The sequence below is a fragment of the Brachyhypopomus gauderio genome, chromosome 10 (genome assembly GCF_052324685.1).
Source record: "Brachyhypopomus gauderio isolate BG-103 chromosome 10, BGAUD_0.2, whole genome shotgun sequence".
Taxonomy (NCBI): Eukaryota; Metazoa; Chordata; class Actinopteri; order Gymnotiformes; family Hypopomidae; genus Brachyhypopomus; species Brachyhypopomus gauderio.
The window spans coordinates 3489382-3512929 of NC_135220.1; the positions used below are offsets into that span (position 1 = coordinate 3489382).

Sequence of the window (23548 nt, forward strand, 5' to 3'; positions counted from 1 at the left end):
TCCAAGTCTGTTAAGTCCAGATTTCTGGCCTTTCGGACCGCACCGTGATGGTAGAGGCACTACTGTACAGGCCTGCACCCCAGTCTGGGAGACCTGGACACACCAGGGGTGTATGGGCAAGCTAGTCGAGAGCACAGATTAAAAGACAGATTACAACTGAGCACCTGGATTACATTACTCCCACAAACAGTTAAAATGACAATGATCTGGATTAGCTAACCCCAAACTGTAAACAGAGATTAAAACTTGAAACAGTGATTTCAGGGCCCATACTTGTAGGGGGCTTCCTGAGGTCCTGTGGCCGATGCGCACTGAGCTTTTGATAAGGTTTTATTTACATTCCAGCACGCTGTGAGGAGAAGCTCCACTGGGACCTCGTCTGGCCAGCGTTTGATGCTCAGTCAGACGCCTTTGCTAGCGCAGCACGGAGACATCACCACATCACCAACCCCATGTGTTGTGAGCCCCTCCTCCACCTCCTCACCTCTGTTAGTCTTGTTAGTGCTTGTTAGTCAGTCAGAAACCTTTTTCTCTTTCGGTTTGAATCCTGCTAAAGAAAGCAAACAACGCAGCAGATAGGATATCAAATATCAGGGCAGGTTGCTAGGCATGCCAGAGCACAGCACCCTTGCCACCCAGTATACACTTCTACGCCATCTACACCCATCTACCCCACCTACCATATCTTACCCATATACCCCACCTACACCCATATACCTCGCCTACCATGTCTTACCCATATACCCCGCCTACCCCGTCCACCCAAAGCAGGACACCAAGCAAGGCAACATTATTAAAAATAAACAAGTTGAACTGCTCTGAGAATGTACCATCATTAGATGTAATAAACTCCAAACTCCATCTCCACAGGGAGCACATCATGTGTCCAGAGAAGCAGAGTTCAGACTAGCCAGAGCAGTGCACACTTTACACCAGTGCTCCCAGTGCACACTTTACACCAGTGCTCCCAGTGCACACTTTACACCAGTGCTCCCAGTGCACACTTTACACCAGTGCTCCCAGTGCACACTTTACACCAGTGCTCCCAGTGCACACTTTACACCAGTGCTCCCAGTCTGCACTCCCAGACTCCCTTCTTGCTTACATTAGTGCCAAACCCAAAAGGAACATGGCACATCTTCCCTCTACCATTTTCATTTAATCAGACATCAAAATGTCAGCTGAAGATGTACGACATACAGAGCAAAATCCCCACTGCTTGTCCTGCTGCAGAGGACAGGCAAACTGGAGGGGACAGGTGAGCTGGAGGAGACAGGTGAGCTGGAGGAGACAGGTGAGCTGGAGGGGACAGGTGAGATGGAGGGGACAGGTGAGATGGAGGGGACAGGTGAGATGGAGGGGACAGGTGAGCTGGAGGAGACAGGTGAGCTGGAGGAGACAGGTGAGATGGAGGAGACAGGTGAGATGGAGGGGACAGGTGAGATGGAGGGGACAGGTGAGATGGAGGGGACAGGTGAGCTGGAGGAGACAGGTGAGATGGAGGAGACAGGTGAGATGGAGGGGACAGGTGAGATGGAGGGGACAGGTGAGATGGAGGGGACAGGTGAGCTGGAGGAGACAGGTGAGCTGGAGGAGACAGGTGAGATGGAGGAGACAGGTGAGATGGAGGAGACAGGTGAGATGGAGGGACAGGTGAGATGGAGGAGACAGGTGAGATGGAGGAGACAGGTGAGATGGAGGGACAGGTGAGATGGAGGGACAGGTGAGATGGAGGAGACAGGTGAGATGGAGGGACAGGTGAGATGGAGGAGACAGGTGAGATGGAGGAGACAGGTGAGATGGAGGAGACAGGTGAGATGGAGGGACAGGTGAGATGGAGGGGACAGGTGAGATGGAGGGGACAGGTGAGATGGAGGGGACAGGTGAGCTGGAGGAGACAGGTGAGATGGAGGAGACAGGTGAGATGGAGGAGACAGGTGAGATGGAGGAGACAGGTGAGATGGAGGGACAGGTGAGATGGAGGGACAGGTGAGATGGAGGAGACAGGTGAGATGGAGGAGACAGGTGAGATGGAGGGACAGGTGAGATGGAGGGACAGGTGAGATGGAGGGACAGGTGAGATGGAGGAGACAGGTGAGATGGAGGAGACAGGTGAGATGGAGGAGACAGGTGAGCTGCAGGAGACAGGTGAGATGGAGGAGACAGGTGAGATGGAGGGACAACTGTGCCATTCAAATGCTTGTTCAGAAATTTTGATGAATAATTCAGCACCACTTAATCATCAGCTCAACTCTCATGTTTTTTTCAGCTGAGCCACAATACAAAATTGTTGAAAGTAGTTTGATGAAAATCTGTTTAAATGAGTTATGGAGTCTCATGGAGTCATAACTGTACAGTAGCTCTCTCTGCCCTTAAAATGGTCAGGAAATGTAATTAACAGATAATTGACTGCTAACTCCAGAGGTCCTGCCCGATCGGAGACTGTGAGGAAGTACAAGCCATCCTGAGCTCGGCTGAAATGCTGAACGGCAGGCGAAGAGGACGCGTTGGGCAGAGTGCTGTGAAATGCAGATCGATGATGCCACTTTTCTTACCTTCTGAAGAACCCAATGGGTGGCTGCAGGCAGAGGAACTGCCAATAATCTACACACAGAGCTTTCAACCGGGACATCCTCACGCTCTCGGGTCGGGTCTCCACACGCCGATCCGCCAGGGCAGCACAGAACGCAGGCCACGCGAGTCACGGAACCGGCCGGCCAGACTGCATCGTACCCGGAATGTTCATCCCGTACGCAGAGACCCTGCTGACCCTGTTGCACCAACCCCCCCCCCCCCCCCTCCCCGCCCTGCTGGACAGATTCAGAACCGTGTCCGAGTCATTGCTGGGTCCGTCCCGGGACCACCAGTGTTCCTGGTGGTGGGCTGGGAGAGTCAAGGTCAGGTCCCGCGACTCTGGACCACGACGGCCGGGCTGTGCCTCCCTGCGGCTCCACCTGCGGGCACAAAGTCCAGGAACTTCAGCCGCTGGCCATGCGGGTCGGTGCCGGGCGCGGCTGGGATCCACGCCTGGGTGCTGGGGAGCTCCGCCTTCTGACCCACTACACCTAGCGCGGGCTGCACCAGGAGAGAGCTGCAGAGGCACGCGGGAGGAGGTCCGGCCCGCTGGGACTGCAGATGTGCAGGTCTCCTGTATCTCTCGCACGCTTCCTCCACTGCAGCCATCCACCGAGAGATGAGCGCATATATATGTACGAGTGCGGGTTGCCAGGCAACACCATCACTACTGAACTCGCAGAGGATTGCCTGACAGCAGCTGATTGGTCAGGCTGTGTTTTACTGTGGGGGGGGATCCCCTGCATCTTCTGTACAATGATGTCATTGGGACTGGAGAGAGAGTAGAGGTTTCACCGCATGCCAAACCTCCTACAGTGGTGATGGACTCATTAAGCAGCCCTGTAGAACGATGAATGCACCCGAGCCTGGACAATAAGAGGTTTTGCTATTGGTATGAGTCCTTCAGGTGGTGTTGGTGTGTGCAGTGTTCAGAAAGCCAGACCACTACAGCTAAACACAGAAGTGTTGAAGAACAAATGCCAGTGACGAAATAGTGAAGCAACCCCCCCAAATTCATCTGCATTCAGCAGGTTCATGCAGCACCACAAGCCCTTCACACAAGAGGACGAATCTCCACCCTTATTCAGCACCACCACCCTCTATCCAGACCCCACCTCTCCAGCCCTCCCTCCTATTGGCGAGGACGGCCAGGCTGATCGGCACCCTCACTCACTGGCCACGCCCCCTTCACCAACACCCTGCGATCACGTGGGCTACGCCGTCAATCATTCTGGCACGTGAGAGGCAGCAGAAGAGTGGGCGTGGCCAGCACTGAGCTACTGTTTATTGCACACAGACCTGTAACGATTCTTCAGCCTTACTACTGCAGCCATCAGCAGAGGAGAAACTCAACAAATAAATAAATCAAACCCGACACAAGCACCGGCTCAGATGTGTACAGAGAACCCTACTTTTAACGTTGTCTGAGGAGATTAAGCTGTTCGTTATGAAATACATTAAATTCTGCATTATTTTAATATAAAGTCAACATTTTAAAACATCTGTTTAAATACAGACCGTTTCTAATACTAAATGGCAGTGATTAAGGAGACTCACTGCCATTTGTGAATTTTAGTTCATTTAGTGAATCAGTCATCAGTCATTCACATTTCTCTGAAATTTTACATACATTTGCAGTGGAAACGGTGAATGAACGCCTACCCAGTGCCATTAGCAATGACTCCTTTAGAAGCATTTCAGTCACTACTAGCGTTCCTCACTTCAGCAGAACTATTTCTAGGCAAAATACAGATGAAGCACCATTGGTGTTCAACGTTGTAACTCGTATATACTAATTTCATGCTAAGCACTAATGGTGTGAGTCACTTCAACAAGGCACTTTAACTCAAGCTGTTTGCTGGCTGTGCTGCTTTGTGAGAGGACACTCTCGCGTAAAATTGAAAACACAATAAAACCAGTAGATAACTACAAGCGATCTGAAACGGCACGCCGAGATCAGGAAGCCGCTGAAAACATGCACACAAACCTGCGGCTTGGACTGAATGTTAACGGAAAGCAACCTCATTTGCATAGTGCTGCATTACATTATCATTTCATTGATTTGTTCATTTGCAACATCAGCACTTTTGGTTGGAGTTGTTCTTTACGGGTGCACCGCAGTGCAACAGATGTAGTTTGTATAGAGCAATTATGTAACAATCAGCACCAAGTTGTGTAACGAACAAAACGTTTTGTTCAAAACAAAGCCTTTAGACTGACGGAACTGTAGACTGACGAAACTGTAGACTGACGGAACTGTAGACTGACGGAACTGTAGACTGACGGAACTGTAGACTGACGAAACTGTAGACTGACGGAAGTGAGGACTGACGGAAGTGAGGACTGATAGAACTGTAGACTGATGAGTTGTCTAAACACACTAAAAGCCTGCAGCGGTTTTCACTGTGGGGAATGTTCATCCTTACTTAGCTTTGAACAGAGATGATTGGGGACTATCCAGAGGGACCGTCGCAGACTGGTAGGAGAGACGAGGCCTACAAACTGATCAGCACGGCACAGTTTAAGACGCAGCTGGACGACCACCATCCCTGAGAAAGTCTTCAGGTCCCTTCAGGATGAGTCTTACGAACACCAGTTACAAACATAATCATAAAAAACGGCCTACAGTTTCCACATTACAGTGGGAAAATCAAGAGGTCTTCGAGTCATATGGTCGTCTGTGCAGGACGAGCAAACGTCGGCATTTCCAAACCTGCCAACGTAGCGGGGCTCATCCTAGTCCCACGAGTACAGCGATCAAAACACGTCCAGGGAAAGGTGACCCGGCGGTCAGAGGAGGACAGCGAGAAGCGGTCCTCAACACCGGTGCTTCAGCTCTCTGAAAGCCCAGCTCGTCCTTCCTTGGCGTGGATGTGCTACAACAGCAGAGAGCCAGTCTGTGCGCCATTACTGTCCAAGAGAAACAAAGAGGCAAATCTCCACTGGACAAAACTGGATCACTGCGCAACGTAAAATATAAGCCAGACAGTTGAATCTCGTACTCTGCCGGGCCACACTAATGGGAGGGTCAGAATTTGGCACAAACTCGTCCTGTTTGGCGTCACAGGTCCAGTCAGAGGTGTAGTAACGACGGGGGGGAGTAACGGTTGGGGTTTTCCTGGCACTCCCTGGGTCCACTGATACCTTGACGGGTGTTTCTAACACATTTAATTCCTACTACACATTCATGTACATGCCCTGCTCTCTATATACAGAGAGAAAATGCAAGATGGTTGGTGGGGAGGAGGAGGGGGTCAGAGTTCAGCTAGGCTCTGGGAGAGACAGGTAGGGCAGCGTGTAGGTGTGTGGGCAACACGTTAGATCCGTCTTTCATTTGTACCTCTGGGTGAAATATCACAAGCTCAGTGTGATATTTTGACCCATATGTAGGCATGAGCATTTCATTTCTGGGACATATTTGTTCCACAGTAGCACACCTTGTGTGCGCTGGTTAAAGGTCACCACTAGTACTGAGCTCTGGGAAGGTTCTCTGAGGTTAAAGGTCACCTCTACTGCTGAGCTCTGGGAAGGAACTCTGATGTGATTCAGTTTGTACATCTTTTGCACGCTGAAATAATTTTGGTACCAAAAGACAAGCGGAAGCCCAGTGCTTTCTGAGGTCAAAGTTCACAGAGATGCCAGACCTTCCTGCCTTGTCTGTGTCAAGTCTTGTAGCTTTAAAGAACGAGTGACTGCAGCCTTGATCTCAAAGACAACATGAACAAAACAAGACAAAATGGCTCCAAGCTGCAGAGTACACCAAAGAGATCCATTTCACTTCATTTTTCAAATCTGCAATGATTATCTCATTTAAATAAATAGCTCACATGAAAACCCATGCAAAGCACAGAAGTTAAATTGTTCCAAAACAACTGTGAAGTTTGAGGGATGGATGGACATGTTGTGTTTTGTTTAAGAACACTGGATTACACGCCTGGAGTTGTGGACACAGTACAGAAGTTAAAGATCATTCCCAATGTCACTCCTAGCACTGTAGAAACAGCAGCATTATCCAACTCACGCTCGTTTCATAAGCCTTCACCTCTTCACCTCACAACACTTCATACACACTTGATTCTTTTTTCCAAGGCCTGGATATTTTTCCAAATAACTTTGCATTCCTCTGCGTGCACACGCACACACACACACCCTCACTTTCAAGCTATACCATGGAAAATTACGACAGAAAAAAGAGCAATAGCTAGTGAGAGAGAGAGAGAGAGAGAGAGAGAGAGAGAGAGAGAGAGCGAGAGAGAGAGAGACACAGACAGACAGACACACAGACAGACTTCTTGCTAAACAAATCAAATTCCCATACGGTTTTGGTTGCTGCTGAAGATCAGATATGCACCTCTACACTGGCCTCCAGCACCACAGCAGTGCACGCACACGCGCACACACACACGCGCGCGCGCTGATATTCCCAGCCTGCATCCTCACACTGGCACATTGCCTGCGTTATCGCGCTGCTCCCCCTTGTGGCACACAACAATAACAGCAGCCAAATCAAGGACGACTTTGTTAAGAAAAAACGCACTGCAACGATTATTTAGCGGGCGACCTAATTCGAAGTTTTGGTCAATGTAGATTTTAAATGACCACTAACAAGTAAGACTATTCAACATAATAGACATGTTAAAAATACAACTTTTATTTGCATTTTATTACATTTTATGGAAACATGCCAGTGATGTCAGGTAAGGATATACAATTAAACACAAGCCAACATTTATAACTACAGCGGCAATAATATTAATTGTTATCATGAAAACGTGCATTATTCGTCGAGGGACTGTCGAGGGACTGGCAAACTGGGTAGATAGTTGTATGTGAATGCTCTGATGAGAACACTCATGAACAATTGTGCAAATGTGAGATGTGTGGACTGCTACAGATACACGTGTGGCAAATGTACCAGGGAGATACCCTGGCAGTGCCAGGCATGTTCTGACAGACTGCTGAGTGACTGCTAAAGTGCTAGTCACACAAGAAGGACATGCCACTCACACACACACACACACACACACACACACACAGCCCTGCACTGCAGCCTATTGTAAATATGTGTGGAATTGTTTTATTCCTTGTATTTTTTGTATAATTTTATGGCAATAATAAAAAGCATGGAACATAAAAAAGCATGGAAACATAACAGTTGTTCTTTTGTATGTTTCTCATGCTGAAATTTCAGTCCTCCTGACTTAGACACAAATGCTTCTGGTCATTACTCACATGTACCTGGCTATAAAATTTCTAATTTTCTATTTAAAATATAAAAAAATAATTTATTGTTTGTGCTTTGTTGCTCAGATAAAACTAAACTAAATACAATATATATAACCTTTATATTATAAAATACAATAAACTGAATAGAACTAACTAGAAACTAAATGGCCAAACTCAATGAAAAACAACAATTAGTTGTGAGCTGAAGCATGCCCCCTCCTGTGGTGCGCCAGTAATGGCCTTATTTACAGAACAAAAGTGCCTGCTTACAGCTGATAATAGGGTGTTAGCTAAAATCCTTCAGTTCTTTCGACCCTTCTCTGGGTTCCGATAGTAGAAGTGTTGAAAGACCCTTCTCTGGGACTTCTAGTGTTAACTAGTGTCCTGTGAATTGTCTGCCTGTACAAAATACACATCTGATCTTATTCCCCGTCCGCACATACAGGACAATCGGCGTCGGGTCCATCTCAGTGCGTATAAGGAGACGGCGGGTGGGGGCACACGGAGACGGGATCCTACAGGGGGGAGAGTTCTCCATCTTGGCCAGCTCCAAGACGGCTCCCTCCCATACGCAGACTACGCGTGCACACGGGGGGGCGAGGCGCTCCGAGAGAGCTGAGGAGGGGCGGGTGGGGGTGTGGAGGAAGCTGGGTGGAGGCTGGGTGGAGATCTCTGCGCTCGTCTCTGGCTCCACTATCTTGAGGGGCTGCTGTTTCCCGAGGGCGGGCAACAGAACTGGTGGAGGCCATTATCTTCCCTGGTGAGAGAGGCAGATGGATAGAGAACATGCGTGGCAGCTCACCGTCAGGACTCACACACACACACACACACACACACACGCGCGCATGCCCATGCACTCGCACCACACGCTCACAGGCTGGTACACCCTTCTTCACGATCGAGCAGAAAAGCACGTTTGGCCCATGACAAAATAAACACTAAATAAGTGGTGACATGATGGACATAACAGGCACATAACAGCCTCTGTAATTCCAGTTTCAACATGTCATGGTAAAGATGAGGTGAGGGAGGAGTGATTTATGAAGAAACTGGAGGTTTCAGATATGATGCACTTCCTGTGTGACCGCGCTGCATTGCAATCTGTTCACAGAGGCCGTCGCCACACACGGGGACCAAAATATATTGGAAACTGTGTGGAACAAAGAGTTCTGGTGCAGACTGTTCACATGCCGGTTCCTGTATGAAATTGAGCAATTCATCACTGCTTAGATTTAGATTAGAGGCTAATATTTTGAAAATGCCACGCCTGTGCCATCAGTTGACTGTGATGGTTTGCTGGGCGAGTCACCCGAGCAGGTGGACCCGCGCGATGAAGCCGAGTTCTACTGCTCCCGTGTTGGATTAGCAGGGACCTTTCAGACATCCTGCCAGATTGTCCTTTTCTGTTTCTCACTCGACAGCGAACGGAAAAGATCTGGTGGACAGAGAGGGGCGGGGGGGGGGGGGGGGGGGTGTCTTCCATCTGCGAGGCTGTGTCAGTGGGCGGGGGCAGTGGGCGGGGCCAAGGTAGGGGGACAGTCAGTACGCAGAGAGTCTGTAAGATGAGCGAAGGGTGACATGAATCACCATGTCAATCACCTCACTGCAACTCCAACTCATCACTGTGGGCAGGCCCGTTGACAGTCTTGCTAGGGCCCGGGACAAGAAAGTTTAATGTGCCCCCCCCCTCCCCCCGGCGCACGTCATTTGAATTTCGTCATTTGACAATCCTTCTGTTAGGTCATATAGTATATAATATAGCCACACATCAAAGCTGTTTCTGACAGCTGACTGGTTATATACTTGACGCGCATATACTCGAAATAATTCGCTTTTTATCACATTATTTAATGGTTGTTTATTTTCAAAACGCCCAATCTTAACGTCTTCACGAGAACTGTTCAGTCAGACAGCTATTTGTTGTGAAACGAAGTAGTTACTTTCAAGCATTTTCAAGTACTTTAGCCTAAATTCCAACACCTTTCAAACCTGGAACACAATGCAACATTAAAATTCGTCAGGTAAATGTTTTCCTTTCTTTTCTGCGCTCCAGATTTCTGTATTTACTTTAACTATCCACCACTGTATTTCCCGAAGTTGTGGGGGTACCAGCCGGTTACGGTCGGTGCTGGATCAAACCATTTTCCAGTGGGATGCGGGGGTGTATGCACTTAATGGAAAATATGCAGATAGGTTAAAAAACATATATATTTTAGCCATTGAGTTTATTTTGAGTACAGAATTTTATATTAATGAAAGATTTCAAGATTATTTAAAAATTATAGACTTTAAATAAAAAATAAATTGCTGGGCTCTTTGATGGGCCCCCCTGGCCCTGGGGCCCGGGACAACAGACCCGGTTGTCCCCCCCTGTCGACGGGGCTGACTGTGGACTCTGTGGAAAAGCGATGACAGGGGCCCAGCAGCAGGACTCTGGGCGGGTCAGTGCTAGCTGAACGCCAGCTCCATATTACTGCCGTACTAATGAGAGGACTAAGGCAGGGTATAGGGCAGTTTTATGGGGTCAGTAAGCCTGAGGCTCTGAGCAATGCCTCATTCAGCTATTAATCTGCATCCTCAAAGGGTTGGTGAAGGCAGTCTACATTTACTGTCTCTTTAGGGTTTGCTGAAATTAAAGGTTTTGAGATGTTTGTTTTAGGTTTTTTAGAAAAGCAATTTTCAGCAAATATAGTTTTCTAAAAAAAATTCTACAGATTCTGGCAGTAAAGCTACAGTGAAGTAAATAAGTAATAAAGTATGTGAGTCTGTATAAAGTAAATAAGTAATAAAGTATGTGAGTATGTATATAGTAAGTAAGTAATAAAGTGTGAGTGTGTGTAAAGTAAATACAGAGTGATGTGGTAGCTCAAGGTCAAATGAAGAGACACTACACAGAACCAGTCGTGTGTTTCAACATCTAATCAAAATGTGAAATGAAAAAGAATATATGGAAAAGATGATGTCATCATTCAATATGGCGGCGCTTACACTGGAAGTAGCCCAAATAATGCGAATAGAAAACACATTACGGTAATCAACTTTTGCTATGACTTAATACGAATGTTAGCAGTGCGTTTCACACGTGCACACCGACACAGGAAAGGTAGCGATGACTGACGGAGATGATGGGGACTATGAACCTGCGGCAAATGACACAATCATGTATCGGTGCACAAACACGTTATTACAACTGTGACACAATGATTTTACATGAAATGAAAACACAATACAAAAAAAAGCCACTAAAAGTAATGGTGTTCTGACTGGAATTACCTTTGAAAGAAAAATACCTCATAAACACTCCCTAATCATGCAGAGAAAATAAACAAGAAAAGGAAAGTTTCAATTCAATGTTTGCTTTAAACTTCTCAGTAGTGGCTACATTTAAACAAACAATGCGCGTGTGCACGCACGCACGCACGCACGCACGCACGCACGCACGCACGCACGCACGCACACACACACACACACACACACACACACACACACACACACACACACACACACACACACACACACACACACACACACACACACACACACACACACACACACACACACACACACACACACACACACACACACACACACACACACACACACACACACACACACACACACACACATTACCCAAAGATGCTGAAAGATCAAAATTGCTGCTATTAGAGTTGAATGTTGGAGGTTAGTGGGCCATCATGCTGACTGGTGCTGGTTAGTACGCCATCATGCAAACTGCAACTGTTACGTCAGCATCAGCTAGCGTGTTAATAAAATGCGGGATCTGTGCTGGTTGAGCAGACGCTAGTCCTGCTGCTCCAGTCTAGCGGGTCTGGGGCAGGACGGGGAGGGGGGGCCTCCTTACCTGCACTCTGTGACAGGGGCAGGCACCGCTAGCTGCTTACTGTACAACGGAGCAGGGCAGCAATACTGGTGCAAAGTGTCTACAGACCTGTGACACAAGGAGAAACACAGAGTGAGACGGCTGGTGCCGGCCGTGCACTAGCGCCGTGCACTAGCGCCGTGCACTTCAGCGGCCCACTGGCACCAGCAGCCGGGAAGCTGAGGTTAGCAAACGCTTCAGTGAGTCAGGAGGGGAAGACGATTTGAAATGCATTTTTGACAGTAACAAAATGGAAATGCGTTTTGGCCGTGAGGAGTCGTGTTCAAGATCAAAGATGGACGCACAGCTTCCAAAACATCATGCATCCGGCACGGAACGACTGGGTGAGCTGCACATGCTGCAGAACAGAACCGAGCTGATGCGTCATGCCGGACGTGAAGCCTGAAATGCTGACGTTTAACGTTTGGGAGGAATGTGGACGGGGGGACGGGGACGGGGGGGACGGGAGGCTTATGGACCTGCTGTGTCTCATCACAGTCTGTCAATCTGACACTCTGCACCAGTATGCTGCATGACGTGTAGATGCACACCCACACACACACCCCCACACGTGCCCAAACGCACGCTCACACACACAAGCACATACAGTACCACATACCACAGTTTATAAAGCCCAAAGCGCCCATATTAAAATTCAAACAGCAATTAATGCCCAGTTACGGTGACTGCTCCAAGAGTGTGTATGTAATCCTAACGTACTCTACAGGCTCCGAGACAATCACTCCTCTGCTTATCCTCTTCCATATTGTGCAGTCAATACGTAAAACACCAGAGGCAGACGCAGAGGAGGAAGTGAGTTCACAATGATGGGGTGAGTCCTGCAACCTCAGACTCGGGTCACAGTCACCTTGGGAGCAGAATACACGCTCTACACACTCCAGCTCTCCTGGTGTCTGTGGTTAGATGGTGGTGCAGTGCACCCACTCAAGCTTTAGTGTACAACGGCAGGCGTGTATTAATGGACAGAGAGGAAGGGTTTGAACACACAAACAGACAAGCTGCCAAGACCAAAGAGCAGAAGGATTCATATTAAGCGTCCACGCTTTTGAAGTGAAGCGTGAGGTACTTGTGAGTAGCAGAAAGCAGCACTGTTGTCTTCATGAGAGGAACGCCGTCTGAGCCCGGCCCGCAAAGACCGGGTTTGAGAAGAACCGGGCTAGATGTGATGCAAACACAGGCATGGGGGCTAGGAAACCCAGGAGTTTCAGGGGTTGTCCCGCTGCAATAACAGAGCCCGCACGGCTGCCAACGAAGCTGGTACCGCTAACCGGGGCAGAACCGGGCCGTGGGTCCCGAGACGGGTGAGGGAGAAGCTGCGGCTACATCCTATTTACGTAACAGGACTGACAGCTGTTCTCAGACCTTGAGGAGGGCTGAAGGGTATCACCAGCGCCACCATCTGGAGACGCAGAACTCACAAAGAACAGCTGAAGGAGGAATGAATAAGGAGACGCGCGGAGAGCTTTCAGGAGGCAACAAACCCTGCGCGCACACACGCACACACACGCACACACATACACACACACAAGCTTCTCGTGTGTTGCGTAATGGCCAGCAACTGCGGATGCGTGATTCACATGTCGGGCTCTGATGGACTCATCATGTCAGATCTCCACCACCTCCATCCTGGAAGCCCCAGAGCCCCAGAGGAGAACCTAGCGCCTGCTCTGAGGAGATCTTTCGTGCACAGAGCGCTCACATGTCAACCTCCCTGCGGAATATTCTTGTTTACAGACACATGAGAGGAGAATCATATGCGCATGTGCGCAAAACACACACACACACACACGCAGACAGACAGTCCCAAGCCCTAACAAAACCAATGGTGTCTCAGGAGTTTAACTGGCCACACAGCCCAGGAAAAGCAAACACAGGCGTGTCACCCACGGAGGCAGGGGCAGCTACGAGCTCTCCGGCGCCGAGCTACGGCAACCCCGGCCCCCCCCCGCCGCTCACACAGCCAAACGTGTACTCACATTTTGGAGAGTCTGAACGCCATAGCAGGACCAGGTGCAGGTACGCTGTTGGAGGCTGTGCGCGTGTGTGTGTGTGTGTGTATGTGTGTGCGCACGCGTGAGCCGTAGTATAAGAGCAGGGGTGGAGAGTGTGTGGTGGCGTGCTCCCTGGCATACAGACTCCACCGCTTCATTCAGGCATGTCACAATAGGATGATGCGCTGTGATGTAAGAGCCACAACACACACTCACATGGGCGTGCTCCAACTGCAGGTGGGACTACGGCAGGTGACGGAGAGGCACGCGTACCACAGACGCACCTGGGCAGCGTGGGTCGCCCGGGCGGGGCTAACAGGGCGGCCGCGGGCAGTACCCGTCACGACCGCGAGTCAGGAACACAACGGGTCATGACCTTTGGCCTCCTCCATGCACGAGACATCTGCAGCCTGCTCAGACAGACACCCCTCATCTGCATGCCATGGTACAGTCTGCAGGCAAGGCAGGGGATTGGCTCATTGGTCTCCATAGAAACTGGAGGAGAGGCTCAAGACGGAGGGCTCAACCTTCCATTTGCAGAAACGGGCTGAATGGGCTGAAACCAAAGGCATCAATTAAGAGCCACTGGGGAAGAGCGCACCCTACTGGTGGAACACACCACATAATGCTGGAAGAAAGAAAAATAGCAAGATCATTATTTTTATAATGATCAGGTATAAAAGATATTTATTATGCAGATAACAGGAAATGCATCCAAATGTGCAATAAATGGAAAAAATATAAAAAATATATATGTATACAAGGCCACTTGTGTGTCTAATTTTTATAGAGAAACATCAGTTAATTGCCCAATCACAGTCCAATAAAAGCAGCGTGTAAAAGGTCACGCCCTCTGCCTGGGGAGCTGCATGATGTTCGTCATGCTCACCAGACACAGAGGATGAAAAACACATTTTGGTGGTGAGAGAATTAACAGGAGCAACATCCCCCCCACCCGCGAGACAGGACTGCACTGGGGGGGGTCGTCCCCACAGCACACACAGCCATCTACGGCATGTAATACGATACATGCGCGTGAGACACCACACGGAGTCTCAGCATCCGAGCCCACTCTGTCCGTCATTCCCACGATGGAGCGGAGCGTGGGCGGGACCAAGTGGCTGCAGCACGGCGACGAGCTCGTTAAGCAGGTCTGTGCGTTAAGGTGCAGTTTGACCTCTTTGACCTCCTAATGAACGCTCTGCTCTGAGGTACGGCTGCTCACACACGAAGACCTTGAGCTTTATTCTGGTACCACCCAGAGTAAGTGGTGCACATTCTCTGTCCCACACACACACACACACACACACACACACACACACACACACACACACACACACACACACACACACACACACACACACACACACACACACACACACACACACACACACACACACACACACACCTGGAGCCCAGCGCGAGCAGGATCAGGTCTCGTGTGCCCTTCCTCCCTGGACAACGGACAACTATGCAGTACACAGCTCTGGACTACACCTTTAATAAACCAATGCAAGACAAAGCCGTCTTCTTTAATCTACAGCACAAGTCCAAAAGACCAGGAACTCAACAACCCTGAAGCACTCAATCATCACACTGGAAAAAGATTACACTACAAAATCCTCATCAATACAGGTCTTTGCTGTACAGTCATGAAGTATATACTGAAACAAAAATAACTGTACAATAGACGGAAAAGCACGTAACAAAAACCTGGATGTGCGCTTCCCTTAAAAAGCACTAAGGCACATGGGAACAGACTGTGAAACATCAGACGGAGACAGTGTGGAATTGTGGGAGACGGAGGTCATGAGCAGACTGCAGTCTACATTCTTGCAGCCTCTATCAAAGCTGTTCCCACCCTGCTCGCTACCGGCCCATCAAAGTTTCACCAGCCACTGGCCTGAGACCAGCTGGACTCTCCGCCTTAAACTGAGCTGAGCTTGTGCTTTTGTGGAAGCTGATTGGACACCTCTGGCGCCTCCTGCTGTATGAACAGTGCAGTGGACACTCACTGAAGCTGAATTTATTTCCCATCCTGATACATACGTCATCCACTGGCTTATCAGACAATAACAATCTGAAAAAATAAGGATTTGCATTACTGACGCATCTTGGATGCTTCTTTCATGCTACAAATTCTGAGGATATCATTTTGTTTAAACACACACACACACACACACACACACACACACACACACACACACACATATATATATATATATATATATATATGTTTAAACAAAATGATATCCTCAGAGTATATATATATATATATATATATATATATATATATATATATATATATATATATATATATATATATATATATCAGTAGCGAACCGTGACCTTTAAACCTGGGCCCGCTACCCCCCCCCCCCCCCCCCCCCCGAAAATTTTTTTTTCCTTTCTTAATAAACTAAATAAAGAAAAACTGAGACGACAGTACAGCTTTAAAAACGCAATAAACAATAATATCTGTACTAGATAACATCTTAAGCAAAATAAGTTTCCAAACAAAATAAGGTTCACAGCTCCGTGGTTCTCGGAAGCGGAATATGTAAACAACGCGCACGAGGACGTCAAAGGGATTAATCGAAACTAGCTAGCGATGGTGCTAACGACAGCGTCGCTAGCGTCGCCACAGCGGGCGGAAATTATCATACAGTTAAGCCCGCCCACTAAGAGAGAAGATATGATTGGTCAATTTTGCTGTCATTTGAAACTGGTATTGCGCTGAATTATAACTGCCAGGCCCTCTGTAAACGAACAGCGGGCATCACAGTCCTGATAGGGGGAGACACAGGCTCACAGGCTTCCACTCAACCCCTCACCTTCCAACACAGATTGAATAGACACGGGTGAATATTTTATTTGCTTATATTTTTGTAATTGTTTAGATGTCGAATGTCAAACTGTAAGTAGATAAAATAAAATTGGATAATTATATATATAATGCTTTAAGAATATTTTAGGCCCTCTGAGAGGGCGTAGAGGGCCCTGACGGTTCCCCACTGATATATATATATATCCATCCATCCATCCAAGATGCGTCAGTAATGCAAATCCTTATTTTCTCAGATTGTTACTGTATAATATATATATATAAATATCATATTACAGACACAACACAGGTTCTGCACTTCAAACCCATCCTACTCCCGAACCTACCTGTTGAACTCCCGTTTTTTAAGCTCGCACTAGTGAAAAAGCCAGCATGGCCAAACAAGCGCTTCTGTAGCGCTGTTCAGCCCAAGGACAAGCCCACACGTAGAAGTGCAAAGCACAGTGTTTTATTCCCAGCGGTTACCACCACCAGCACCCCACCCGCCCCCACCTCCACTACAACCCCACCTCTCACCCCACCCCCCATCCTCTAGGGGCCGGGAGTAACCATGTGCAGTGTGTAGGGTTGCAGCGGTAACCGGTTTCACGGTATACCACGGTATTAAAATGCACGGTTATCATACCGTGTGCGTTTGCTTATTACCGGTAAAAAGCAAGCCAGCGGAGAAACTGACCCGCGCATGCGCAACTACGCTCCGGTTCAGCTACTCAGCACACAGCAGTGAGAATGGCAGAAAGTGCATCAGACTTAACACATTTTTTAACAAAAAAAAAGCTAAACTAAAATCAGTGGCGAAAATGACGTAATCGCGGTGGCTCCGCCCGTGCGCGAGGGTCTCGCGCGCTGTCGATTCGCGAGGTCGTGCACCTCTCGAATTTTGTAACTAATGAACAAAGTCATGTTTGCAGGATTCATACACGTTTAAAAGGTGGAATTAAAACACTTGTACGTCACGTCACTTTAAAGGTCCGTTTCAATATTTCCCAGCACCTTAAACTTAATTAAGTTAAATATTTATACATATACTCGAAATAATTCGCTTTTTCATCACATTATTTAATGGTTGTTTATTTCCAAAACGCCCAATCTTAACGTCTTCACGTTCTCTCATGTTTCGTCCTGGAATTAAAAGAGGCTCGTATTTGTTAACGTAAGACAAAAGAACTGCGGAGTCGCGTGCTACGGTCACTAGTGAAAGTATAAACCTAGCTTTTTATGGTCCTTGCTTTCACTGGATGTGAAAGACGCTATTAATTTACATGCGTTCAAATTCTAACGTACCTGTTTTTGATATGTTAAAACCAGACTCGGTGTGAAAACCTTAAAATAGACATCTCTATTGTGATGATGTCAGAAATAAATCCTCTCTTCCTGCAGTATCTGGTTATATTCTAACTTGGCAGTACAACGGACGTTTACAACAGTTGTTGATCAGACACTGACCCAGGCTGAGTTTATCAGATATTAAATAATTTAAACTTAAATAATTGTACTGAAATCCATGATTTAGGTTTCTCTAATTTTGCAGTATTTATATAAACATGTGTACAGCTTATTTTTTTAAAGGACACATTTTGTATACAATAGTTCCAGGTTTCTACAATAAATAGTTAATTGAACAAAAATAACTTGTTGTAATTTCTTTAAGGGTCGGTGTATATTTTAATAATATACAAACTAACTGTGATACCGTGATAACCGTGATACCGCGGTATTTTCTGAGACGGTTATCATACCGTGAAAATCTCATACCGTTGCAACCCTAGCAGTGTGTTGGGGAAAACGCCTTCACATCTTAATGGTAAGAAGTCCAAACGTTCTCTCAATACTAGTTTAAAAACACACCAGTTCTGCCGATGTGAAGTATTAAATTACTCTTGAAGGTATGGAATGGGTTCATATGAAAATATCCCATGAAATCTGTGACAAAAATGAACTCAGTTTATGGAAAGCTGAGCGGACACGTGTTGTGGGTAAAAGTAGGTAACTATACACACGTGTACGTCCAGCATGCCTTGTTAAAAACTGCAATCATTCACAGTTATCTGTATTACTAAAAAGGTTGAAAGCATAATGAAAAACAATGGGGTTTACACTAAATCTATCTTTACAACCAGTACTTGTCCTTACCCAATTTGTATCTTTCCTGTTGATTTTGAGCTTGGCCACTAGCTTCTTGAGCCCACCAGGTGGCAGTATATGTTAAACTATCCACTGAAGAATACCCAATATGGCCACCATTCTCAGTTCTGTGTCTTTGTGCCAATTTACATAAATTGTGGGTGAGGAATATGTGAAAAGTTTCAAACATTTCATGGAAACGGTTTCATGGTAAAAGATCAAACATTTACCACAGCCAAAAAAAAAACTGGTCTTAGCAAAGATTTCATACAAGCTTACGAAAGAAGTCACGACACTGCCTAAACCTGAAAAGTGCAGCAGAGACAATTAGACACGCACCAGTGAAGACCCCTCTAAACAACAACAAAACTCACACTGCAATATCACGCTGGAGTGTGACAGAAGACCATGTGACCTTCACAGCAGCAGGACCACAAGGTCTCATTCACTTTCTCCCTCCCCTCCCCTGTGCCTCTCTCTCTCTATCCCCCTCTCCATCTCCCCTTCTCTCCCTCCATCTCGCCCGCTCTCCCCCCCTACCCCTCCTCCTCCTTCTCTCCATCTCTCTCCTTTCACTTTCCCTTTCTCCCTTTCATCACCTCCCTGTCCTTCTGTCTGGGCCCGTCCAGCTGTCTGGGCCCGTCCAGCTGTCTGGGCCCGTCCAGCTGTCTGGACTGCAGACATGGTTCCTCCTCCCCCGAGTATGAATGATCTCACCACAGTGGCGTAGTACACAGTGTCTTCGTGAGCCATCAGTAACCCCAACAGCTCCTACAGTTCAACGGCCATGACAAGAACGACGTCTCCAGAGCTGCTACATGGAAGAAACAGCTGCAAAATACATCCACACTTTAATCATTCACATCTCTGCTTCTGCAAAACAGGCCAGTACCTCCTGCCAGGATTGTGTGCTGGTGAACACACCCACGTATGACACACCAGAACAGACCACACAAGTCCACAGACTGTTTACTAACAAGACAAGCAAGGCTTTCAATTAAAGAAGAATAAAATAAACAGAAAAAGGTACTGTAAATAAAAAGGAGCCATTATGAAGGGCTTATAAAGATTTGAATGTATTCATATACACTTAAATGTTTAGGAAGTACAAAAACTATTATTTACAATTTATTACAGAAAGATAAGAACACACAATGAGGTATTGTGTAAGAACACACAATGTTGCGCAGATGTTCAGATATGCACTGGTGCGGACGGGTCCAAGCGTGTGCCTATGCTGGTTTGTGAGTGCCACAGCTCTGGGGGAAGAGCAGCGGGCCTGTCCCACTGTCTCTCAGCCCTCTGCCCAATAGGTGTTGTATTAAGTTCTGCACTGCCAAGTCCTGATTATACAAGGCGTGTTCATCACTTAGTCCGCTTGATCAGGGCTGATGAGCAGCAGAAATGTTCAAGATGGCTACTGGATCACTCTAGTGTCCTTTAAATCTGCCCTCTAACAGTGTTGTCCCCGAATACTGAAGTGGACTCGTTTCCCTGAAGTGGTTCATACCACACTCTCCCCCCCGCCATGTGGCTCTACTACACGTCTGATTGGGCGACCAGGCGAGCCCACACACGCCCCTACTGCACTCTCTCTCAGTAAACTCTTCTATTTCCAAAGTCTTCTTAACTCCACTCCCCCCTCTGCACACATGAACCCATGGAGTTTTTTTCTGAACCGCACCGCCCCAACCCGCCCCACCCAGCACCGCCACCGTACGGCTGCTGCAAACACAGCAGGAAATCCAGGTCCGGACCTGCAAACCCACCTCGGTTCTGGCCTCATCTGGCACAGAAGCAGAAGAGGAAGAGGAGGAAGAGCACGGTAGGGGCAAGACGCCACCTCAGCACGAAGACGACCGATTATAACCGCAGGGCGGCGCACCACGGGTCTCCCGGGCCTGTCGGGCCATGGCGTGGTGCGGGCCGTGCCTCGTGGCCGGAGTACAATGGAGTGTAGAAGTGAAGCAGCTAACTCAAATGGGTCTGAATGTCAGACGGTGAGAGGCACTTCTTTGAGAGCGAAATGTTAAAGAGTCATTGGCAAACTCCATCTGCAGCTCCGTGGAACCACCGTACTATAAAACTCCCATTAAATCAGACTGTACAGAACTCCTCACCGTTTGGCCAGTGGCACCGTCTGCTGCCTCTCCGACCACAGAGGGCGTCCATTCTAGGAGTGGGAGGTGGGAAAAACCCCCAGCAATCAGGAGCAGAGGAGGTGCCTCGCCCCCTGAGGACGAACACTCCCTCTCCTCATATGCTGATGGGAACCTCCTCAGGTCTGGAGGAGGGGTGTGTGGTGTGTGTGTGTGTGTGTGTGTGTGTGTGTGTGTGTGGGGGGGGGGGGGGGGGGGGGGGGGTGAGTTATTGAGAATTAGGACTGAGGTTCTGATCTGCTCTTGGCCTACTGAAGAAAGCTCCATATGTTCATTAGGGCAATGTGAAAAGTGACCTTCAGTCATTCATACTGCCATGAACTGGAATGACATTTGGGAAAATGTAAGGTATCTCACAAAATATGAAAGTATGGGCTTCAGTGGTTTTTCCCTTTAGCGCAGTGCAGAGCAGACAAGAAAGACCACACACACACATCTGCTCCCTCTTCAGAGCAGTATATCTGCCTGTGTCCAATCCTGTCCAAGGTCTTAACCAGGGCTGCTGTAGGAGACCAGCCCAGGCAGCTTGGCAAAGGACCATTTAGGCACTAAACTGAACATGTGAGCGAGCACACACATGCACGCACACATCCAATTTTTCAGGAAACTGCTAAAATAAAAGCCGATTTCAAAATCGACCTCACTTCATAAGCGATAATCAACAGCGCAGTAAAGTTGTTTTGTCAGTGCCTGCTCATTACACCACCCATGCCCAACTCTCCTTCCTGTTTATTAGAGCCAGCAAACCAGGCCTGACCGACGTCCCGTGGGAGAGTGCGGGACCGAACGTGCCCGTGCAACCTGCCGTCATGTCAGTGTGAGTGCAGGGGGTGAGTGTTGTCATTACAGTTCTCCTGCATCCCCGAGCGTCTTCACTCCATCCAGTCAGAAGAGCCACTAGCCCAACAGCAGACACACCATCCACGTTTACCAAAGCACATCAGGTCAGGCACACTCTGCCTCCGAGGCTCGCCGCCAGCTCTCACAGGATGTGGATGTCCATAACGTTCGACGTGGTGTGCAAATTGGTCGTAAAAATAATGTTTATTATCTGGATTTCATTATTTACTTCAGATTGACATCAACTAGCAGCAGAAAGCTGTGTGTCCTCTGTTGTTCATGAATATAAAGCGGTACGTCTCTCCCAGACACGGCGGACACCGGTCTCTCCCAGACACGGCGGACACCGGTCTCTCCCAGACACGGCGGACACCGGTCTCTCCCAGACACGGCGGACACCGGTGTCCACCAGTTTGCAGCGATTACAACTTTTCAATTATCTACGGGAGCAAAAGCAACTCTGAGCGTCACCTTGTGGAACCTATTCAAGTGATGGACGGCTCCTGCTGCCTCATCTCCAGAGCTACAGCACAAAGCAGACATCCTCGTAGGTACACTTAAATAAAGAAGAGGAACCCAACACCGGGGGAAATGGTTCCGCAGGAAACAAGCCTGTAATACCGCAGGAAATACTGCAACCAGCGTTTAAGACGGACAACCCACACACAGCCACACACTGTCAAACAGAGGCATTTTTTTGTTGTACAACAAAATGCTTCATTGTCAATAAAACATACGTGTGTTCTTTAATGATAATGAAGTGTATTGCTCAGTCATTCATGTTTTGGTGGTTTATGAAAACAAAGTACAAGCTGAAAGTTTTTCAGATCAACCAAATATGTGGAACACTCCTTTATTACCGTCATATATTACAACTGGCACTGAAATATCTCCAGAGTGGGTGAAAGGACAGGATATTTTAGAAACGTCTGTTACCATCGATCAGTTTCAGAAGATATTTCTTGCTGACACATGAGAAGCAGGCCATAATCTGCATTATTAAGCAAGCAATTAATGAACCAATATTCTTTGTGTAAAGACAATCTATAGGATTGATATTCATGGAATTGTTATATTGATCATGTGAGACAGGCCAAGTGTGTCTGGTTTGCAAACGTGGGAGTTTCTGTCTACCAGCAGTGGGTGGAACTTTGATCTGTTGCGATAAAATGTTCACGTGATTTAAAGAAGGAACCAGGGCTTAGGGTTAAGGTTAGGGTTAGGGTTAGGTCTTAGCATCAGCAAATTTTCACTGCTAGCTAGTAAGAATCAAATTACAGGAAGAACATGTCAGAGACGGAGTTTGCTGGAGTTTAACTGAGATGGGTCAGGTGATGATATCGTGTGATACATTTCCCTGTGGTTGGGGGTGGACCTGCTCAAGGAGAGAAATTGGCATGGCTGCGTGTAGAATCACGTAGTCTGAAGGCTTCCTCTGCGCTCATGTCCCAGACCTTAAATACTGGGTGCAGTATTTCCTGTGGTATTATGGGATGGTTTCCTGCAGTACCATTTTCTCTTTTTTGATTTGCCCTTACATATTTATTTACCATGGTGACCACACAAATGACAAATGAAGTTAAATGACCACACCAATCATTGTTGGTGTACTGGTGTACATCTACTGTATTATTGTAATCCAGTGTATATATGACACAGTAAGAATATTCTTCCCTTTTTTGACAGCTTAAATGTAACTGGTTTCAGACAAAAATGGCTGCACAACACTGAAGTGTTTCACAATAGATTCTCTGAGACTGAGAGGGTCTCGCTCCAACCAGCCTGCACCATGTGTAAAGCGAACTTCCACTCTGGTGTGCATCTCCACCAGGGAAAACAGCAGCACTATTGAGTGGAAGCTGATACAGGACTGGGCCATAGCCCAACT

The 23548-nt window shown here is 47.6% G+C and overlaps 1 protein-coding gene across 5 annotated transcripts in view; it reads right to left on the reverse strand.

The window, feature by feature from the left end:
• The window catches only part of iqsec1a (IQ motif and Sec7 domain ArfGEF 1a), an 89269-nt gene that overhangs the window by 47298 nt on the left and 18423 nt on the right, over positions 1-23548 (reverse strand). The window contains exons 4-5 of one of the 5 annotated variants that reach the window (XM_077018779.1): positions 11663-11749; positions 7204-8557 (exon numbers count right to left, since the gene is read on the reverse strand). The exons of 2 other annotated variants lie outside the window; for them this stretch is intronic. In XM_077018779.1, coding sequence (XP_076874894.1) covers positions 8494-8557; positions 11663-11749 — 151 coding nt within the window. In that variant the 3' untranslated portion in view covers positions 7204-8493. Of the gene's footprint in view, positions 1-2555; positions 2694-7203; positions 8558-11662; positions 11750-13677; positions 13857-23548 lie in introns of those variants that run through there. 2 more of the 5 variants (XM_077018772.1, XM_077018776.1) reach the window with 2 other exon arrangements.